The sequence below is a fragment of the Myotis nattereri genome (genome assembly GCF_964212035.1).
Source record: "Myotis nattereri genome assembly, chromosome: 8".
Lineage (NCBI taxonomy): Eukaryota > Metazoa > Chordata > Mammalia > Chiroptera > Vespertilionidae > Myotis > Myotis nattereri.
The window spans coordinates 38,118,696-38,140,867 of record NC_138083.1 but is presented as its reverse complement, the minus strand read 5'-3'; the positions used below and the strand labels follow the sequence as shown (position 1 = coordinate 38,140,867).

At 40.0% G+C, this 22,172-nt stretch overlaps 2 protein-coding genes and 2 pseudogenes across 4 annotated transcripts in view; 2 read left to right on the top strand and 2 right to left on the bottom strand.

The window, feature by feature from the left end:
- Window positions 1-22,172, top strand: part of SAMHD1 (SAM and HD domain containing deoxynucleoside triphosphate triphosphohydrolase 1) — a gene marked incomplete at its 5' end in the record, with an annotated part of 63,051 nt that overhangs the window by 33,189 nt on the left and 7,690 nt on the right. The window contains 3 exons of the mRNA XM_081097091.1: window positions 14,948-15,084; window positions 15,946-16,041; window positions 21,782-21,886. Of these exons, the coding sequence (XP_080953217.1) occupies window positions 14,948-15,084; window positions 15,946-16,041; window positions 21,782-21,886 (338 nt within the window). The remainder of the gene's footprint in view (window positions 1-14,947; window positions 15,085-15,945; window positions 16,042-21,781; window positions 21,887-22,172) is intronic.
- On the bottom strand, window positions 217-3,802 carry LOC308523496 (eukaryotic translation initiation factor 4E-like). Its single transcript, XM_081097515.1, has one exon. The coding sequence runs from the start codon at window positions 3,324-3,326 to the stop codon at window positions 2,673-2,675; it is 654 nt and encodes a 217-aa protein (XP_080953641.1). The 5' UTR covers window positions 3,327-3,802; the 3' UTR covers window positions 217-2,672.
- LOC308523909 (rRNA N(6)-adenosine-methyltransferase ZCCHC4-like) lies at window positions 9,731-11,286 on the bottom strand (annotated as a pseudogene). The gene has a single exon. The product of its transcript is annotated as an rRNA N(6)-adenosine-methyltransferase ZCCHC4-like (transcript).
- On the top strand, window positions 16,175-18,447 carry LOC308523620 (heat shock cognate 71 kDa protein-like; annotated as a pseudogene). Its single transcript has 2 exons — window positions 16,175-17,586; window positions 18,400-18,447. The product of its transcript is annotated as a heat shock cognate 71 kDa protein-like (transcript).

The window sequence follows — 22,172 nt, the reverse complement described above, 5'->3', positions numbered from 1 at the left end:
GTGCACAGTCTTGTAGTTAAGCCTTGATTGCTGTTGGTATCACTGGGAGGAATTGACCTCCAGGTCAATTGGCTGTGAGGACTAGTTGTGTCTACAATGGGAGAACTTCTGTGCTGGAGACACCCTTATGGAGCAGGACTTGCTTCAGTGGGGCTTTGGTGCCGCTCACTGAGTCTGCCCCGAGTGTGTCTCTTATGTTTATGAAGAGTTGTAATCTGGATGGTCTCACTCTGACCACTGGGTAGACTAGCTCTTGGATATCCAAGGGGGTGCAAAGTCACACACTGCCTGAGGCTACCCAGCAGGAGCTACAGAGAGATCTGCAGATTCCTCTTCTTTGTTTGGGGTTTGGAGGTGCCTAGATTGGGTGCAGCTGTGAAGTAATGCAGGCTGCTGATGACCCTTAGTCCTTTTGAAAGCTCTGGGTTTCTCTGACCCACCTTCAGTTTGACAGGTTTTTAGGTGGGAAAAGGCCAGGCCATTAGTATGCAAAAGTCTCTGCCCACAGCTTGGGTGGGGTTGTAAATTGGGTGGGGCGTGGTCTCAGGGAGTCAAGGGGCAGTGTAAACAGCAATGGTTGCCATTGGCCCTCCCCCGATAAGTCCCTGGGTCTCTAAGTCCCTCTGCCCTGTGCAGGAACAATGGACGCTGCAAGCACCTCTGCGAGAAAGCCCCTCTCATGTTCCGCCCTATGCGAGACAGTACAGTTTCTCTCTGTATGAGTCTGGGTCCACAGATTCTCACCCAGAACTGGATTTCAGAGCAGTCGAGAGCTCGTATCTCCATCCCAGTTGAAAAGGACAACAACTGTACCCCGCTGCCAGCCCCTTTCACGCGTGCCTCCGTACCTCCACACTTCCACCTCCTGCTGGACTCAATGCACTTTTCTCTTTCCTTCTAGTTGTAGAATTTCCACTCAGCCAGCCTTCCCATGGTTCTGGATGCTATTCGTTCTGTCTTTTAGTTGTAGTTTTAATGTGGTTGTACCTGGCTGCAAGTTCAGGTGTTTACCTATGCTGCCATCTTGGTTGTCCTATAAGCCCAGATTTTTATTATTGAATTTGGTAGATTTATCCTACATTTCAATAAATATATATAATTCAAAGAAACAGAATATAGAAAAAACTTAATTCAAAAAAGTATATGTTGTTCTTTAAAAATACACACATAGTTCAATTCATAGGGTTCCTCTGACATTTATAACTTTTTAGTCATTTTCCAGTCATAACAATCAAAATTTAGAAGTAAAATAGTGATTCCCCATATTAAATGTATTTTTATACTGAGAACACTGTGTATATCAATATTTAAGGTTTATAATGTGACGAGTTTCCTTCTTGATTGTTAATTAATCTAGGCTGGATCGAAGATACAGTTACAGAGAATAATATATATCTAAATTGTTTCTATGTTTTGTTTTAATAACATTATAGTAGATAAATTAGTCTTCCTTTGTTATATTGATAGGAATAAAAGAAGAGATTATGAAACAATTGAGCAACCTGGGGATATTTATTTTTAACTTTTGTTCATAATGAAGCAGGTGATGCTTTGTTTCATTTTAACTTTTTTATCAATAATAACTTTATTTCTTAATGTATTTTTTATTTTTGGTAGTATTACGAGTATCTCTCATTTCCCTGTTCCCTTTACATCCCTCCTCCCAGCTTCTACCCACCCCCCAGGTCTTCACTACCCTATTGCCCGTGTCCATGGGCTATGCATATATAAGTTCTTTGGTTTATGTCTTCTCGTCCCCCACACCCCACATCTAGGTATGTCACTCTGTTCCATACCTCCATGCTTCAGGTCTTATTTTGTTGGTCAATTCATTTTGTTCATTAGATTCCACAAATAAGTGATATCATGTGATATTTGTCTTTCTCATATTGGTTTATTTCACTTAGCATAATATTTTCCAGGTCCATCCATGCTGTCTCAAAGGGTAAGAGATCCCTCTTTTTTACAGCTGCATAGTATTCCATAGTGTAAATGTCCTATAGCTTTTTTTTTTTTTTTTTTTTTGCCCAAAATTAATGTTTATTCCACCTTTGTGTCATATTCCTGGATCCTTCACCAATATTACATGAGGAAAAAAACAAAACCAAAACAAATAAAAAGTGAAATTAGAATCACTAATGTCATCAAATAGGGAAACAAATAAATTAAAATCTAGCAGCCACCAGCAAGAGTACAGCAAAGACAATGCTGTAAAAAGAAACAAAGAAAATTGCTAGAAAACTGTATGCATCATACTTTCAAACCAGCAAAATATGCTCCTGCATACAATGGAACATAAACAGAATTCTTTTCCTGTAAGGTATAGAAATGCAAGTTCCTTTTTAACATTGTGGATGGGTAAAATATGTTTGTAATAATAATTCTTCTAAGCTATTACAGAGTAGGCCAGAAACACATTAATGGATTCTGGGGATGATGTGTACTGTAATTCTTTGATTGGGACAGTGGACATTCTAACCAAAAAAAAAAGAAAAAGATGAACACAGAAGTACAAGACAAAGGTGAATGAGACTTCTCTTATATCTTTGCAACATTTAGATGGAAATCAAATTTAAATGCAGTCCACTCTGCTTTTGAAGAGGCTTTGGTTCTGCTCCCAAATCTTGATTGCTTGACGCAGTCTCCTATGAGAATACTCAAAAGGTGTCTTCTTAAACAACAAACCTATTTTTAGTGGTGGAGCCACTCTTAGTAGCTGTGTCTGCATGGGACTGATAACCAATCACTATCTTTGGAGGAAGTCCTAACCTTTCCTTGTATACCCTCCCTATATGTGTAACAGCATCTCTGTTTTCACATTCAGTAGTCCATATTGCTATCTTATCACCCTTACCTCTAACATTAACAATGGCTCCACATACATCATCACTGTAGTCATCAAAAGATTCTCCAATAAGGCACAGCAGTGTCTCTAGCCAAAAGCGATCGAGGTCACTTCGTCTCTGCTGTTTGTTCAATGTAATTAGCCATCGTCCTCCTCGTTTGTTTTTCTCATCTTCCCACATAGGTTTAATACCATCCTTAAAGAGTGAGTAGTCACAGCCAGGCATTAAATTACTAGATAACTGGATATGGTTGTACAGAGCCCAAAAGTCTTCAACAGTATCAAATTCAGAGATCAGCCGAAGGATTGCTTGCCAAGTTTTGCTTTTATCATTTTTAAAAAACCAGAGTGCCCATCTGTTCTGTAAAGGATGTTTAATATAGTGTTCTGGGTTAGCAACCTCCTGATTAGATTCTGTTTTCTCTTCTTCTGTAGGCGGGGGATTAGGAGTAGGGGTGGTTTCCGGTTCCACAGTCGCCATCTTAGATCGATCTGTCCTATAGCTTTTTTATCCATTCATCTATTGATGGACACTTGGGGCTGTTTCCAAATCTTAGCTATTATAAATAATGCTGCTATGAACATAGGGGTGCATATATTCTTTCTGATTGGTGTTTTGGGGGTTTTAGGATATATTCCCAGTAGTGGGATTGCTAGGTCAAATGGAAGTTCCATTTTTTATTTTTTGAGGAAACTCCATATTGTTTTTCATAGTGGCTGCACCAATCTGCATTCCCACCAGCAGTGGACTAGTGTTCCCTTTTCTCCACATCCTCGCCAGCACTTGTTGTTTGTTGATTTTTTTTTTTAATATATTTTTATTGATTTTTTTACAGAGAGGAAGGGAGAGAGATAGAGAGTTAGAAACATCGATGAGAGAAAAACATCAATCAGCTGCCTCCTGCACATCTCCTACTGGGGATGTGCCCGCAACTCAGGTACATGCCCTTGACCGGAATCGAACCTGGGACCTTTGAGTCCGCAGGCCGACGCTCTATCCACTGAGCCAAACCAGTTTTGGCAGTTTGTTGATTTTTTGATGATAGCCATTCTGATCAGTGTAAGGTGATACCTCATTGTGGTTTTAATTTACATTTCTCTAATGATAAGTGACTGAGCCTTTTTTTCATATGTCTCTTGACCATTTTTATGTCCTCTTTGGAGAAATGTCTATTCAGGTCTTCTGCCCACTTTTTTAATTGGATTTTTTGTCTTCCTTTTGTTGAGTTGTATGAGAACTTTATATATTTTGGATATTAATCCCTTATCAGATGCATCATTGGCAAATATGTTCTCCCGTAGAGTGGGTTCCCTTTTCATTTTGATGGTGGTTTCTTTTGCTATGCAGAAGCTTCCTATTTTGATGTAATCCTATTTGTTTAGTTTCTCCTAAGTTTCCTTTGCCCTAGGAAATGTGTCTGTAAACAGATTGCTACGTGAGATGTCTGAGATTTTACTGCCTATGTTCTCCTCTAAGATTTTATGGTTTCATACCTTACATTTAAGTCTGTTATCCATCTTGAGTTTATCCTTGTATATGGTGTAAGTTGGTGGTCTAATTTTATCTTTTTGCATGTGTCTGTCCAGTTTTCCCAGCACCATTTGTTGAGGAGACTATCTTTTACACCATTGTATATTCTTGCCTCCTTTGTCAAATGTTAATTGACAATAAAGGTGTTGGTCAATTTCTGGAGTCTCTGTTCTGATCCATTGGTCTATCTGCCTATTCTTGTGCCAGTATCAGGCTGTTTGGTTATAATGGCTTTATAGAATAGTTTGATAGCCAGTATTGTGATCCCTCCTACTTCGTTCTTCTTTCTCAAGATTGCTGCAGCTATTTGAGGTCTTTTATGGTTCCATATAAATTTTTGGAGTAGTTGTTCTAGCTCTGTGAAGTATGTCATTGGTATTTTTTTAAAATATATTTTATTGATTTTTTTACAGAAAGGAAGGGAGAGGGATAGAGAGTTAGAAACATCGATAAGAGAGAAACATCGATCAGCTGCCTACTGCACACCCCCTACTGGGTATGTGCCCGCAACCAAGGTACATGCCCTCGACCGGAATCGAACCTGGGACCCTTCAGTCCGCAGGCCGACGCTCTATCCACTGAGCCAAACCGCTTAGGGCTGTCATTGGTATTTTAATAGGGATTGCTTTGGGTAGTATAGATATTTTAATGATGTTAATTCTTCTAATCCATGAACATGGTATACACTTCCATTTGTTTATATTTTCCTCTATATCTTTTTTCAATGTCCTATAATTTTCCAAGTACAGGTCTTTTACCTCCTTAGTTAAGTTTATTCTTAGGTACCATTATTTTTTTGTTGCAATGGTAAATGTGATTTTTTTTAACATTTTCTCTTTTTGAGAGTTTATTATTGGTGTATAAAAATGACATTTATTTCTAGATGTTGATTTTGTATCCTGCTACCTTGCTGAATTCATTTATTAAGTCTAATAGTTTTTTGGTGGAGTCTTTAGGGTTTTCTATGTACAATATCATGTCATCTGCAAATAATGACAGTTTTGTTTCCTCCTTTCCAATTTGGTTGCTTTTTATCTTTTCTTCTTGTATGATTGCTGTAGCTAGGACTTCCAGTACTATCCTACCTAATAAAGAGAAAATATGCTAACTGACCCACATGCCATCACAAAGATGGCGATGCCCACAGCCAATAGGAGGAAATATGCTAATTGACTGCCCCACCCTCAAAGATGCCAGCACCCACAGCCAATAAGGAGGGAATATGCTACTTGACTGCCCTGCGCTCAAAGATGGCAGTGCTCACAGCCACAAGATGGCAGCACCCAGTCCCCTCAGCCCTCCTGGGACAGCAGGCATGCAGCAAGGCCAGGTCCACCCCCAGGTGGGCCCGGCTGCTCTGTGTGCCTGCCTCTGGAGACCCCCAGTCCTCTCAGCCCCCAGCTGCCCAGGGCCTGCCTGAGGCACAGACAAGCCTTGGATGGTGGCTGCCCAGCCGCCCAGGGCTGGCCCGAGGCGCAGGTAACCAGGGCCAGCCAAGGCTTGTGCTGCCAGAAGTGGCAGCAGCAGAGGTGTGATGGGGCGTCGCCTTCCCCTGATGGCCGGGTTGCCTCCTACCCCTGAGGGCTCCCAGACTGTGAGAGGAGGCAGGCCAGGCTGAGGTACCTCCCCTCCAGTGCATGAATTTTCATGCACTGGGCCTCTAGTGTTGAACAAGAGTAATGAAAGTGGACATCCTTGTCTTATTCCTGTTCTTAAGGGAAATGCTTTTAGTTTTTGCCCATTGAGTGTTATGTTGGCTGTAGGTTTATCATAGATGGCCTTTATTATGTTGAAGTATGATCCCTCTATTTTCACTTTACTGAGAGGTTTTATCAAAAAAGGGTGCTGGATTTTGTCAAATGCTTTTTTTGCATCTATTGATATGATCATGGGGTTTTTATCTTTCAATTTGATGTATCACATTTATTGAATTGTGACTATTGTACCTATTGTACCAGCCTTGCATCTCTGGAATAAATGGTGTATGATCTTTTTAATATGTTGCTGGATTTGATTTGCTAATATTTTGTTGAGGATTTTAGCATCTGTGTTCATCAGGGATATTGGCTTATAATTTTCTTTCTTTGTAGTGTCTTTATCTGGTTTTAGAATTAGGATAATGCTGGCTTTGTAAAAAGAGCTTGGAGAAATGTTCCTTCCTCTTGAATTTTTTGTAATAATTTGAGGAGGATAGGTGTTAGTTCTTTCCTGAATGTTTGGTAAAATTTACCTCTAATCCATCCAGTCCAGGACTCTTGTTTGCTGGGAGTTTTTTAATTACTGTTTCTATTTCATCAGTTGTTATTGGCCTACTCAGGTTTTCTGATTCTTCCTCATTGAGTTTTGGAAGATCATATGTTTCTAGGAATTTGTCCATTTTGCCCAGGTTGTCCAGTTTGTTGGCATATAGTTGTTCATAGTATTTTATTATAATTCTTTGTGTTTCTGTTATGTCCATTGTTTTATGACCTCTTTCTTTTCTGATTTTATTTATTTGGGTCCTCTTCCTCTGTTTCTTGATGAGTCTGGCTAGGGGTTTATCTATCTTGTTTATCTTTTCAAAGAGCAAGCTCTTAGATTTATTTATCTTTTGTACTTTCTTTTTTTTACTTAAAAATAAATATTTATTAATAATGTAACCATAATTATAATTTTATATCTTTAGACTGCCTTTGTCAAAATTCTTTCCATCATTTTCAGATTATGTCTGAAAACACTGTACATTATACTTCTTTTAACAAGTGGGGTTTAAGCCATTGTACAATATTTTAACATTAATTTAAAACATTTATCTTAATTAATGTATTTTTTTTATAAGGAAATCTTTATCATAAATTAGACTTGGGATCCTTTCTTTTTTTTTTTAATTAAATCTTTATTGTTCAGATTATTACATTTGTTCCTCTTTTTCCCCCCATAACTCCCCTCCTCCCAGTTCCCGCCCCACCCTCCGCCCTCACTCCCCACCCACTGTCCTCATCCATAGGTGCACGATTTTTGTCCAGTCTCTTCCCGCATCTCCCACACCCCTTTCCCCCACAAGAATAGTCAGTCCATTCCCTTTCTATGTCCCTGATTCTATTATAATCACCAGTTCATTCTGTTCATCAGATTATTTGTTCACTTGATTCTTAGATTCACTTGTTGATAGATGCATATTTGTTGTTCATAATTTGTATCTTTACCTTTTTCTTCCTCTTCCTCTTCTTAAAGGATACCTTTCAGCATTTCATATAATCCTGGTTTGGTGGTGATGAACTCCTTTAGCTTTTCCTTATCTGTGAAGCTCTTTATCTGACCTTCAATTCTGAATGATAGCTTTGCTGGATAAAGTAATCTTGGTTGTAGGTTCTTGGTATTCATCACTTTGAATATTTCTTGCCACTCCCTCCTGGCCTGCAATGTTTCTGTTGAGAAATCAGCTGACAGTCGTATGGGTATTCCCTTGTAGGTAACTGGGTTTCTTTCTCTTTCTGCTTTTTTTTTTTTTTAAATAAAATCTTTATTGTTCAGATTATTACATTTGTTCCTCTTTTTTCCCCCCCATAACTCCCCTCCTCCCAGTTCCCGCCCCACCCTCCGCCCTCACTCCCCACCCACTGTCCTCATCCATAGGTGCACGATTTTTGTCCAGTCTCTTCCCGCATCTCCCACACCCCTTTCCCCCACAAGAATAGTCAGTCCATTCCCTTTCTATGTCCCTGATTCTATTATAATCACCAGTTCATTCTGTTCATCAGATTATTTATTCACTTGATTCTTAGATTCACTTGTTGATAGATGCATATTTGTTGTTCATAATTTGTATCTTTACCTTTTTCTTCCTCTTCCTCTTCTTAAAGGATACCTTTCAGCATTTCATATAATCCTGGTTTGGTGGTGATGAACTCCTTTAGCTTTTCCTTATCTGTGAAGCTCTTTATCTGACCTTCAATTCTGAATGATAGCTTTGCTGGATAAAGTAATCTTGGTTGTAGGTTCTTGGCATTCATCACTTTGAATATTTCTTGCCACTCCCTTCTGGCCTGCAAAGTTTCTGTTGAGAAATCAGCTGACAGTCGTATGGGTATTCCCTTGTAGGTAACTGAGTTTCTTTCTCTTGCTGTTTTTAAGATTCTCTCTTTATCTTTTGCTCTTGGCATTTTAATTATGATGTGTCTTGGTGTGGTCCTCTTTGGATTCCTTTTGTTTGGGGTTCTCTGCACTTCCTGGACCTGTAAGTCTATTTCTTTCACCAGGTGGGGGAAGTTTTCTGTCATTATTTCTTCAAATAGGTTTTCAATATCTTGCTCTCTCTCATCTTCTGGCACCCCTATAATTCTGATGTGGGTACGCTTGAAGCTGTCCCAGAGGCTTCTTACACTATCTTCGTATTTTCAGATTCTTTTTTCGTTTTGCTTTTCCAGTTGGGTGTTTTTTGCTTCTTCACGTTTCGAATCTTTAACTTGATTCTTGTGCTCCTCTGGTCTGCTGTTGGGTGTCTGTATAATATTTGTTATTTCAGTCAGTGTATGCTTAATTTCTAGTTGGTTCTTTATCACAACATCGAGGGTCTCATTAGATTTCTTGAGGATCTCACTACATTTATCGGCAGTCTCACCAGTCTTTTCGAGGGCCTTACTAAGTTTATCGGCAGCTTCTAGACAGTTCTTTTTTTTTTTTTTTTAACTAAGGTAGAAATTTATTAAAGAACAAGTACAGACTCCCATATGGGGAGGGGAAAAGTGTCCCATAGAATGGACTCCCATGTAGGGTGGGAAAAAGGACCCCCTAGACAGTTCTTGAGAGACCTTAAAAGTGTGGTTTTGAGTTCTATATCTTCCATTTCTGACATTTGCGTCCTGTTTCTTTGTCTCCGCATTTTTTTATCTTTTCTTGGTGCACCCCCTAGTGGTCTTTGTGTGCAGTCTTGTTGTAATTAAGCCTTGATTTTTGTCGGCAATACCAGGGGTGATTTGACCTCCAGGCTAACTGGCTATGAGAGTCAGCTCTAATGTATTCTTATGTAATGTAAACAAAACCTCAGATTTTCATTTTCTTCTAGCTCTGCAAAAGAATGCTGTATACATACTTTTCAGATAAAAGAGGCTAAAATAATATGATTGGAAGGGAGTTAAAGAGAAAAAAGACACAGAGAGACAGAGCTAGTAAACCAACTAAGATGGAACAACTCACCAGGTCTCCAGAGACACCGCTGAGGGGTCTATAAACGAGCAAATACCACCTGCCTATTATCTAGCTTAGAAAGGTGCACACCTTTGACAGTGTCAGAATTTAAGTCCAGCATGGCACTTTCAGAAAATGGCATCAAAGGTTGGACTATAAATCTTTCTTACTCTCAAGTCACTGGACATTTAAGAGCAGAGATATTGAGGGCTCTTTCTCGCCTTTTCTTCTTCGTTGTAACAGATGTGTGATTCATGGCTTTTCCTTTAGTGGTGTCCATTTTCATCTTATCACTTTTTCTTTGCTTCTGCTTTCTGACAGCTTTGCTAACTTTCGTAGCTGCAGAGATGTTAGGACAAGTACTACGTTTGTGATTTAATTCACCGCAAATGAAGCAGCCATCTTTAGGGCCCTCGCAAGAATGACTGTGAAGAGCACAGTGATTGCAAATGCGACAGTGGTTCCAGGAAGGCTTTACACACTTTTTGCAGAAAAATCAATGGCTCCATTTCCTGCCATCCTTGGATGTGCATGAATTACAGTGCTCACAGTGTTGATTCTCTAGAAAAACATATCGTTGACACAGAGGGCAAAACCTATACCCATCTTCCATAGGAAGGATTATTTTGTTGGGTTGAATATTGGTGAAAATACGCACAGGTGACTTTCCGACCTGTCTTTCCATGTTTATGAAGTACATGATTATCATAATCTACCTGATGATCTAGCATGTGAAAGCTTGGAAAAAGCTGACAAATTCAGGATTCAAAAAAAAACAGGGAAAAATCCAGAAAATAGGTAGTTCTTTGTGATTGTTATCTTGACTTTGACCTTTTTTCCACATAGCAATTAACTTCTTGAATGTAACAGCCAGAGGTTCAACGAAGCCACCAAAAGGAGGGTCTGTCACCATAATGATTCCTTCACCTTTATCTTCCTGTAAAAAATGTTCTGCATACTTCAAGGGCAGCCTGTCCATCAAAGAAGTGATGGTTAAACATGTTACAATGGCAAAAGCTATCTTCCATATAAAACTGCGAATACCGAAAATCAATATCCAGTAAAAGGCTTTTAATGTTAGGCTTCTTGTCACCTGATGCTTTCAACCAGATCAGCTCATGCAACCTCGGTGTTCCAACACACAGCACTCTTCTGAACCCAAGGGTAGAAAGTAGGTCTATCAAGAACTAACAGCTCCTATCAGCAAACAAATACTGCGCATTTGTCTTCTTGTTTTCCAACAGAGAAAGGAGCTGACTGGGCCTTTTTAACTGGGTGACAGAAATATCACCCATGACCTGGTGCTCACGATGCTTCTCCTAGTCATCTGGCAGGAGCAACTGCTGACATCTTTGACAAAACCTTCTCTGACACAATGGCAACTCAGTGAACTTCAAATACCTTTGCACACATTGCATTCGGGAGAGAGGAGGCTGACATCTTTGGTTATGAGCTTCTTGGGCAGTAAATCTAGCACCTGACAACTTTTCATCTTCCCATTGAAAAAAATGACAATCTTTTCTATCTCGACAGGCCGAGCAGGCATAAAACCTCCGCGTGTCTTCTTTCCCTTGGCTCACCTTTACAAGCAAAAGAGTGGGTCCGTGAGGGCACCATGGAGTGCGGATGGTGGGGATGGGGATGGCAGATTGGAGGAAAGCACCACCTCCACTCCTGAGCTGACCAGGCTGCTCATGCTCCCCTCTCCCTCCCCGGCTCCAAGTCTGTCCCTGAGGGTCACCATCTTCCCACCACCATCCCAAGAGCCTCATTCTGTACTGTTTTGTTTTGTTTTAGTCTCTATGTCATTTATTTCTGCTCTGATCTTTTTTATTTCCTTCCTTCTACTTCCTCTGGGCTTTTCTTGCTATTCTCTTTCTAATTCATTTAGTTGTAGGGTTAGATAATTTATTAGTCCTTTTCTTATTTCTTGAGGTGGGCCTGTAGTACTCTCGGGACTGCTTTCACTGTGTCCTATAGGTTTTGGGTGGTTGTGTATTCATTTTCATTTGTTTCCAGGAAGTTTTTAATTTCTTGCTTGATCTCATTGGTAACCCATTCATTGTTTAATAATATGCTATTTAGCCTCCATGTATTTAAGTGTGTGTTTTTTTTAATTGTAGTTAATTTCTAACTTCATGCCATTGTGATCTGAGAAGATGCTTGGTATTATATCAATCTTCTTAAATTTGTATAGACTTGTTTTGTGCCCTAATATGTGGTTTATCTTTGAGAATGTTCCATGTGCACTTGAGAAGAATGTATATTCTGTTGCTTTGGGGTGAAATGTTCTATAAATATTGGTTAGACCTACTTTGTCATTTAAGGCCTCTGTTTCATTGATAACTTTTTGTCTGGAAGATTTAACCAGTAATGTCAGTGGGGTGTTAAAGTCCCCTGCTGTTATTGTATTGCTGTCAATCTCTCCTTTAAAGTCCATCAAGATTTTTTTATATACTTGGGTGCTCCTATATTGGGTGCATATGTGTTTACAATCCCTTTAATATTATGAAGTGGTCTTCTTTCTCTCCTATTATGGTCTTTGTTTTGAAGTCTATTTTGTCAGATATGAGTATTGCTACCCTAGCTTTTTTCCCTTTCCATTTGCATGGAATATATATTTTCCATCCCTTCACTCTCAGTCTATGTTTATCTTTTGTTCTGAGGTGGGTCTCTTGTAGATAGCATATATATGGGTCATGACTTCTTATCTATTCAGTCACCCTATATCTTTTGATTAAAGCATTTAATCCATTTACATTTAAGGTTATTATTCATAGGTATTTATTTATTGCCATTTTGTTTCCTTTATGCCTGTCATTCTCTGTCTCTCCTTTTCTTCAAAAATATATTTTTATTGATTTTAGAGAGGAAGGGAGAAGGAGAGAGATAGAAACATCAATCCCTCTAATATTATGTTTCTCATCACATCAATGATGAGAAACAATCATTGATTACATGCTTCCTGCACTCCCCCTACTGGGGATGAAGCCTGCAACCCAGGCATGTGCCCTGACTGGGAATCGGAACTATGACCTCCTGGTTCATAGCTCGATGCCCAACCACTGAGAAACGCTGGCCGGGCCTTTTCTTTTTCTTAAAGCAGTCCCATTAACATTTCTTGCATTGCTGGTTTGGTGATAATGTACTCCCTAAACTTTTTTTTGTCTGGAAAGTTTTGTTTTTTTTTTTTTTTTTTTACAGAGAGGAAGAGAGAGGTTAGAAGCATTGATGAGAGAGAAACACCGATCAGTTGCCTCCTGCATGCCCCCTACTGGGGATCGCGCCTGCAACCAAGGTACATGCCCTTGACTGGAATCAAACCCGGGACCCTTCAGTCTGCAGGTCAACATTCAATCCACTGAGCAAAACGGTTAGGGCTGTCTGGAAAGCTTTTTATTTCACCTTCAATTTTAAATAATAGATTTACTGGATACAGTAGTCTTGGATTTGGGCCCTTGTTTTTCATTACTTTGAGTACTTCATGCCACTTCCTTCTGTCCAGAAGTGTTTCTGTTGAGAAGTCAGCTGACATTCTAATGGGAACTCCTTTGTAGGTAATTTTCTGTGTTTCTGTTGCTGCCTTTAAGATTCTTTATCATTAACGTTTGCTATTTTAATCATGATGTGTCTTAAGTATGGGTCTCTTTGGGTTCATTTTGATTGGGACTTCCTGTGCCTCCTGAATTTGTGTGACATTTTCCTTCACCAGGTTGGGGAAGTTTTCTGTCATTATTTCTTTAAACAGGTTCTCTGTTCCTTGCTCACCCTCATCCTCTTCTGGTATTACTATAATGCAATGTTGTTATGTTTCATGTTATTCCAGAACTCCCTTAAGCTATCTTTTTCTATTTGCTGTTCTAATTAGGTATTTCTACCTTGTCTTCCAGTCACTTCATGCAACCATCTGCTTTATCCAGTCTACTTTTATTACCTTCCAGTGTGTTCTTGATGTCAGATATATCATTCTTCATTTCTTTCTGGTTCTTGTTCATGGCCTCTGTTTTCCTTTTCATGCTGTTGTGACTTGCACTAAGTTTCTTAAACATCTTTATAGCCATTGCTTTGAATTCTATGTCTGACAGGTTGCTTGTCTCCATTTCATTTACTTCTTTTTCTAGAGCTTCCTTCTTTTTTCTCATTTAGGGGTTGTTTCTTTGTCTCCCCATTTTAGCTGTCTCTTTGTATTTGTTTCTTTGTATTAGGAAGATCTGTTATGCATCCCAGTCTTTGTGGGATGGCCTTATGTAGAAAGTGTCATGATGGGTCCAAGAGGTTGCTGATTTGATTCCGTCAGGGCACATGCCCAGGTTTTGGGCTCCATCCCTAGTGGGGGGCATGTAGGAGGCAGCCGGTCAATGATGTTTCTCTCTCTTTTTTAATAATTTTTAAAAATATTATTTTTATTGATTTCAGAGAAGAAGGGAGAGGGAGTGAGAGAAACATCATTGATGAGAGAGAATCGTTGACTGGCTGCCTCCTGCACACCCCCCATTAGGGGATTGAGCCCGCAACCCAGGCATGTGCCCTTGACCAAAATAGAACCTGGCACCCTTCAGTCCGCAGGCTGACTCTCTATCCACTGAGCCAAACTGGCTAGGGCAGATGATGTTTCTCTCTTATTGATGTTTTGATCTCTCCCTTCCTCTCTCTCTAAAAATCAATAAAAACATTGTTTTAAAAGTTGTAATAAAAAGAAACTACCTTCTACTTTTATCATGGGATAGAACTTTAAAAATTTTATTAAAGAAATTTACATCACTTAGCTTTAACAATTGTCAACATAACAATTTTGCTTCATCCCTTCACTCCCATCAAACACTGGACCATTTTGAAGCAGATTTCAGACATAATTTTGTAATTCCTTAAGTATTAATTCTTTTTAAACAAAACATAACAAATTAATATAACCCTATGTACACATAACCCAGCCTCAAATCATCAACTCCAGTGCAGTCTTGTTTCATAACTACCCTTTCCCACTCACTAGATTACCTTGAAGCAAATTCAGGACATTGACGAGAATCTTTTTACAAAGGTTTTTTTCATTTAAGGCTTAAAAATATTTTTTCCTCTGGCCCATGTGGCTCAGTGGATGAGCATTGGTCTATGAACCAGGAGGTCAGGGTTCGATTTCTGATTGGGGCACATGCCCAGGTTGCGTGCTTGATCCCCAGTAGGGGACATGCAAGAGGCAGCGATCAATGATTCTCGTCATTGATATTTCTCTTCCTCTTTGAAATCAATAAAAATATTTAAAAAGATGTTTTTACATTGTTATAATCTTAGTGTGCCTACACTTCTAAACTGCTCAAAATCACTTCAGAGGTACAGCAAGATATGAGTCTATAAATCTTGTGTGTTTTTTTCATTTTAATATAACTGAAATTTCATCAAATTGGCAGATAACATTTTTCTGGAGATTTTACACTCTACTGATCCCAAATTGGCTGCTGCACGAGAGATTTTAGAAAAAATTGAACGCCGTAATCTATATAAGTATGTGGGTCAGACTCAGCCAGCCAAAAGGAGAATTACAAAGGTAAGTTGAGTTGTCAAGCCTCTTCCCATTAGTGAAAGGTCCTCTTTCCTCCATGAGGAAAACCATTAACCTATCACAATACCATGATTCTGTTCTTAAGCCCTTTACATTTATTCTCATTTACATCAACACTGTTCTTAGGTCTGTCCTGTAGATGAAGAAACTGAGGCTTGGGAAGAGATTAAATAACTTGCCTATGGAAGCACAGGTAGTGAGTCAGGATTCAAAGCCAGATCTAATTTACTCTGTCATCCTGTAAGTGAAAGGGACCCTCAAAATAAGGAATCTCCATGAGTTTCACTGAAACTCTAAGGACCTGCTACTACTTTACTTCTTTCACAGTTTCTCCCCAATGGCACGTGCCTATCTTTTTTAGTTTATATATCTATTTTCCTCTCCTGCATGTTGAAGATTTTGCTTTTCACCAAAAAATGAATAACACGAACCATGATAACCACACCCTGCTTTTAATACTTCCTTGGGTGCCTCTGGTTTTTCTAATAGGTTAATGCCAGATTTTTTTTTTAACGTGAAAATCCTGATATAAAAATTACTATGATTTGATTAAAGGATGGTATAAGCAAATTTGTAATGTTTCCTGCATGATCCAAATTAGTAGATAATTAGACATAAAGGGTCCTTACATAGCACTATTTTGTAATACACTATTTTCTGTAAGTTTAGTTAGAGATGGGAAAATTATGACTGAAAGAAGGAAAGTATAGAACCATGTTGTCCAATTCACCAGGCACTGGTCACATGGTGCTAAAATGCCATTTTTAAAGAGAGAAACTATTCATGGCACAAGGACTTAATGGTGAAGAATTGGAGTTCTAACATGGGGAGTCTTGTCTTTTCTAGGAAGACAGTGAAAAGTTTCGAGAAGAACTTGCCAAGGCCAAACCTGATGTAATTCCTCTAGAAGTTGAACTGCAGGCTGAAGATTTTATAGTGGATGTAAGTAGTTCACCTGATAATATGCTAAATAAAGATTTTTTTTATAAGAATAAAGATCCTCCTCTCCCCATTAAATGCAGGGGGCAGCCATTCTGATCAGGTCTTTGTAAGCCATGCATACACTCAAGCAACCATGTCTAAGGGACCTGCAGTTGGTATTGATTTTGGCATCACCTACTCTTGTAGGGGTGTCTTCCAGCACAGAAAATTGGAAATAATTGCCAATGATCAAGGAAACCAACCACCCCACGTTATGTTGCCTTTACTGACACCAAATGATCAGTGTGCTGCGAAGAATTAAGTTGCAATGAATCCTACCAACACAGTTTTGATGTCAAGCCCCTGATTGGATGTAGATTTGATGATGCTGTTGTCCAATCTGATATGAAACATTGGCCCTTCATGGTGGAGAATGATGCTGGCAGGCCCAAGGTCCAAGTAGAATACATGAGAGAGACAAAAGTTTCTATCCAGTGGATGAAGGAAATCATGGAAGCCTACCTTGGGAAGACTGTTACCTATGCTGTTGTTACAGTACCTGCTTAATTCAATGACTCTCTGAATCAGGCTACCAATGGTGCTGGAACTATTGCTGGTCTCAATGTACTTAGAATCATCAATGAGCCAACTGCCACTGCTATTGTTTGTAGCTTAGACAGAAAGGTTGGAGCTGAAAGAAACACGCTGATCTTAAAATTGGGAGGTGGCACTTTCGATATGTCAATTCTTACAATTAAACATGGAATCTTTGAGGTCAAATCTACAGCTGGGGACACCCACTTAGGTGGAGAAGACTTGACAACTGAATGGTCAGCCATTGAAGAGTTCAAGTGCAAGCATAAGAAGGCTATCAGTGAGAACAAGGGGGCTTTCTATCGCCTTCGTACTGCTTGGGAACATGCTAAGCATACTCTCTTCCAGCACCCAGGCCAGTATTGAGATTGATTCACTTTATGAAGGAATCAACTCCTATATCTCTATTACCCATGTCCAATTTGAACACTTGAATACTGACCTTCACAGCACCCTAGACCCTGTAGAGAAAGCCCTTCAGGATGCCAAGCTTGACAAGTCCCAGATCCGTGATATTGTCCTGGTGGATGATTTTACCCATATTCCCAAGATTCAGAAACTCCTACAGGACTTCTTCAGTAGAAAAGAGTTGGATAAGAGCATCAACCCCGATGAGGCTGGTGCTTATGGTGTAACTATCTAGGCAGCCATCCTCTCTGGAGACAATCTGAAAATGTTCAAGATTTACTGCTGTTGGATGTCATTCCTTTTTCCCTTGGCATTGAGACTGCTGGTGGAGTCATGACCTCATCAAGCACAATATTACCATTCCTACCAAGCAGACACAGACCTTCACTATCTACTCTGACAACCAGCCTGGTGTGCTCATTCAGGTTTATGAGGGTGAGTGTGCCGTGATCAAGGATAACAACTTGCTTAGGAAGTTTGAACTCAGACATTCCTCCTGCACCTCATCGTGTTTCTCAGATTGAAGTCACTTTTGAGATATATAGATATATATATTATAAACCTGTGTTGTTGTTTTTTTAATATATTTTATTGATTTTTTACAGAGAGGAAGGGAGAGGGATAGAGAGTTAGAAACATCGACAAGAGAGAAACATCGATCAGCTGCCTCCTACAAACTCCCTACTGGAGATGTGCCTGCAACCAAGGTACAGGCCCTTGACCAGAATCGAACCTGGGACCCATCAGTCCCCAAGCTGATGCTCTATCCAGTGAGCCAAACTGGCCAGGGCATAAACCTGTGTTTTCTATCAAAATTACTTCTTGTGTGAATTTTGGAACCCCCTTTATATTGATTTTTTAATGTTTCTTGATCACGAAAGTAGTACATGCTAATTAATTTTAAAAATTGTCTACACACACAAAGGAAAAAGGTAAGACTTTCTTACTCCTATTTTCATAGATGCTGTCGTGTCTTCTTGTATCCTAATGAGAATGCCAAATGGCTTACTCATATTTTCTTCTGTTTCTCATAGGAAATCCTTTTCAGAGTTCAGCTCCTTTGAAATCTCGGGACTCTCTTCCCTATGTATTTTTTTCATAAGGCTCTCATTTGTTATTTTCTTGTTGACGCATCTTTGAGTGAAGGGCGATCTCTCCATAACTATTCTTTGCCAAGAAATATGAGTGAATTGCCCTTGGATCCACTCTCTGTTCACTTGGCTGCATGATGAAGTGCCTCAGATTTGCAGATCAGGCTGCAGTTTCCTGTTTCATTAGATGAGGTTCCACCAGAATAAAGGGATCTCACATCCTGACTTCCTGAGACTCTGACAGACTTTACTCTCCTGACTCTCACATGTCTACCCTTGCCCTCAGTGCTTTACTGGGGAGACTATCACCCTCAACACAGTGCACTACTCCTAGTCACTCCCTGACCTCCCATCTGTTTTTTTCTCTCAAAGTGCAATCTCCTAATGAATGTACAATCACTGGTTCCTAAAAAGGCCATGCATAGGAGATGACATACACATGGCCAGTGTTTGTTTTGTTATTGTTAATCCTTGCTTGAGGTTAATTTTCCCAATGATTTCTAGAGAGTAGGAGGGTGGGAGTGGGGGAAGAGAGAGAACATCAATGTGAGAGTGAAACATCAATCAGTTGCCTCCCACACACACCCCAACACCAGGGATCAAATCTGCAACCTGGGTATGTGCCCTGACCAGGAGTCGAATTGGTGAACTTTCAGTGTATGGGACAACGTTCAACCATCTGAGCCACACCTAACATCAGGGCTAACATCAGCCTCTTGACTGAATAGCTCTTTGCCTTAGTTGTAGTCTAGCTGTCCCCTGAGAACCTGGTTTTCCTGTAGTTTGTTTAGGAGAACACATTCCTCAGGGTCAGGAGACCTTCCTGTTCATCAGTCCTCATGTTCTCTAATACCTACCATTCAAGACCCTAGCATCCCTGGTCAGTTTTTCTCAGTGGTTGGAGCGTCGGCCCACGGACTGAAGAGTTATAGGTTTGATTCTGGTCTGGGCATGGACCTCAGTTGCAGGCCCAATCCCCAGCCCTGGTCAAGATGTGTGTGAGAGGCAACCAATCAATGTGGTTCTCTCACATCAATATTTCTCTCTTTCTACCCGAACCTCCTTTCCACTCTCTCTAAAAATCAATGGGAAAACATATCCTCTAGTGAGGATTTCTCTCTCTCTCTCTCTCTCTCTCTCTCTCTCTCTCTATATATATATATATATATATATATATATATATATATATATCCTATGCAAGATCCCTGTTCCTCTGAGACTAACATCCTCAAACCACTTACTGTCCTCTTGTTGAAGATTTTGGCATGATTTAAAGTCTTCGTGTCTACTCCAGTTCCTGCCATTATCCTTAATGACTTTATAGTCCATATGGCCAACCAACTCTGATCTCTTCATCCTCATCCTCAGTGACCTCATTCACTCCACCTCAGTCAGCACTCTCAGCATATTACACTCTGAACCTTATCAACATTTGAAAATACCCTCCCTCTAAAAATCATTCATTTCAGCCTTCCTTCTCTATCCGCAAACCCCATTCTGTGTGCTTGTTCCTAGCTCATCAGGACCTCGGGTTTGGGGTTCTCTGCGCTTCCTGGACTTGTAAGTCTATTTCTTTCACCAGGTAGGGGAAGTTTTCTGTCATTATTTCTTCAAATAGGTTTTCAATATCTTGCTCTCTCTCTTCTTCTGACACCCCCATAATTCGAATGTTGGCTCACTTGAAGTTGTCCCAGAGGCTCCTTACACTGTCTTCATATTTTTGGATTCTTTTTTCTTTTTGCTTTTCTGGTTGGGTGTTTTTGACTATTTCGTACTTCAAATCTTTGACTTGATTCTTGCAATCCTCTAGTCTGCTGTTGGATCTCTGTATAATATTCTTTATTTCAGTCAGTGTATGCTTAATTTTTAATTGGTCCTTTTTCATATCCTCGAGGGTCTCACTAGACTTATTGAGGGTCTTACTAAATTTATCGGCAGTTTCTAGAAAATTCTTGAAAAACCTTTTAACTGTGATTTTGAACTCTATATCCAGTCATTTGCTTTCCTCCATTTCTGTCATTTGTGACCTGTTTCTTTGTCTCCACATTTTGGCTGCTTCCCTGTGTTGATAGAGTGGCTTTCTGTGCTAGGTGTCCTATAGGGCCCAGTGGCTCAGCCTCCCCAATTACCTGAGGTGGACACCGTTGATGCACCCCTTTGTGGGCTTTGTGCACAGTCTTGTTGTAGTTAAGCCTTGATTGTTGTAGGATCACTGGGAGGAATTGACCTCCAGGCCATTGGCTGTGAGAATCAGCTGTCTATGGTGGGAGAACTTCTGTACTGAAGACACCCTTATGGGGCAAGATTTGTTTCAATGTGGTTTTGGTGCTTACTGAGTCTGCCCCCTGAGTGTGTCCCTTATGGATCTGAGGAGTTGTAATCTGGATGTTCCCACTCTGACCACTGGGTACACTGGCACTTGGATCTCTAAGGAGATGCTAATTTAGCCTCTGCCTGAGGCTACCCAGCAGGAGATACAGAGAGATCTGCAGATTCCTCTTCTTTGTTTGGGATTTGGCGGTGCCCAGATGAGGCCCAGCTATGAAGCAATGGAAGCTGTTGTGGGGCCTTGGCCTTCTTTTGGATGTTCTGGGTCTCTCTGACCCAGCTGCAGTTTTTTAGGTAATTTTAGATTGCAAAGGGCCAGGTCATTCATATGCAAAAGCCTCTGCGCACAGTTTGGGTGGGGCAGGGACTCGGAATCAACAGGGCAGAGCAGACAGCTATGGTTGCTCCTCAACTCTGTCCTAAGAGGCCCCAGGTCTCAGTGTCCCCCGGTAATCCCTGCAAGCACCTCTGAGAGAAAGCCACCCTCGAGTTCCGCCCAATGCCAGACAGTACAGTTTCTCCCCATATGAGTCTGGTTCCCCAGAGACTCGCCTGGAACTGGAATTCAGAGCAGTCGGGAACGTGTGCCTCCCTCCCGATTGAAAAAGACAACCGAGTCCTCAGTTGCCAGCCCTTTCTGCGCATGCCTCCGTACCTCTGCACTTTACTTCCGCACCTCCTCTGAGTCTCAGTGTGCTTTTCTCTTTCCTTCTGGTTGTAGAATTTCCACTCAGCCAGCCTTCCTGTGGTTCTGGCTGATGTCCGTTTTGTCTTTTACTTGTATTTTTGAAGTGGTTGTGCAAGCCAGCAATTTCAGGTGTTTACCTATGCCACCATCTTGGTTTTGTCCTGCCTGACATTCTTGTCTTTCCTACCTAGGCCTGGTTAATTCTTGTTCTCTTAGTTATTCACTAGTCATTCTCTGGTTAGAAACTTTCATGGACCATTTGTTTCTCTCTGGTAGCTCTTACAACAAGTGAAGTTATATAATTACTTTGATAATCATTTGTTGAGCCTCAGTCTAAGCCACATAGTCCAGGGGACTGGGATCATATCAAGTTTCTTTATTATTATCTCTAGTGCCTACCACAGTGTCTATCACATAGTAGGTATTGACTTTACACCCTACTTACATTGAAGGCACAAATACCCCACAACCACCCAGATTTCAAGAACAAATCCCTATGGGTCATATACCATTTTTATTCCACAATGAGCTGATTTACCAGTGCTCTTCTGAACCTTCAGAAAGCTTTGCTCCATTTGTTGTGATGCCCCTACAACCCTGAATTCAATTTTCATTAAATATGTGTGACCATTTATTTCTTGCTTTTATTGAGGTTATCAACATGGATTATGGAATGGAAGACAAAAATCCTATTGATAATGTTCACTTCTATTGTAAGGCTGACCTCAACCAAGCATTCAAGATTAGTCAAAAACAGGTAACTACTTAGGTTAAAACAAAACACTGTAGTGGCAAATCTTTATAGAAAATTTGCATTTTACATGCAGGTTAAGTCCTAAAGTCATTGTATACAGTAAAAAAAAAAAAAATCAAATAAGCTTATCTTTTATTTTTTTATTTTTTTAGAATAGGCTTATCTTTAAAATTAAAGGTGTGCCTGATTTTATGTAAACTAGATCATTATAACAGCTAGTTTTTTCTGTTTCCTGAACCTAGATAAAAGTACTGTTTTTGGTGTAAAGGCTAGGTTTTAAATCTGCTGG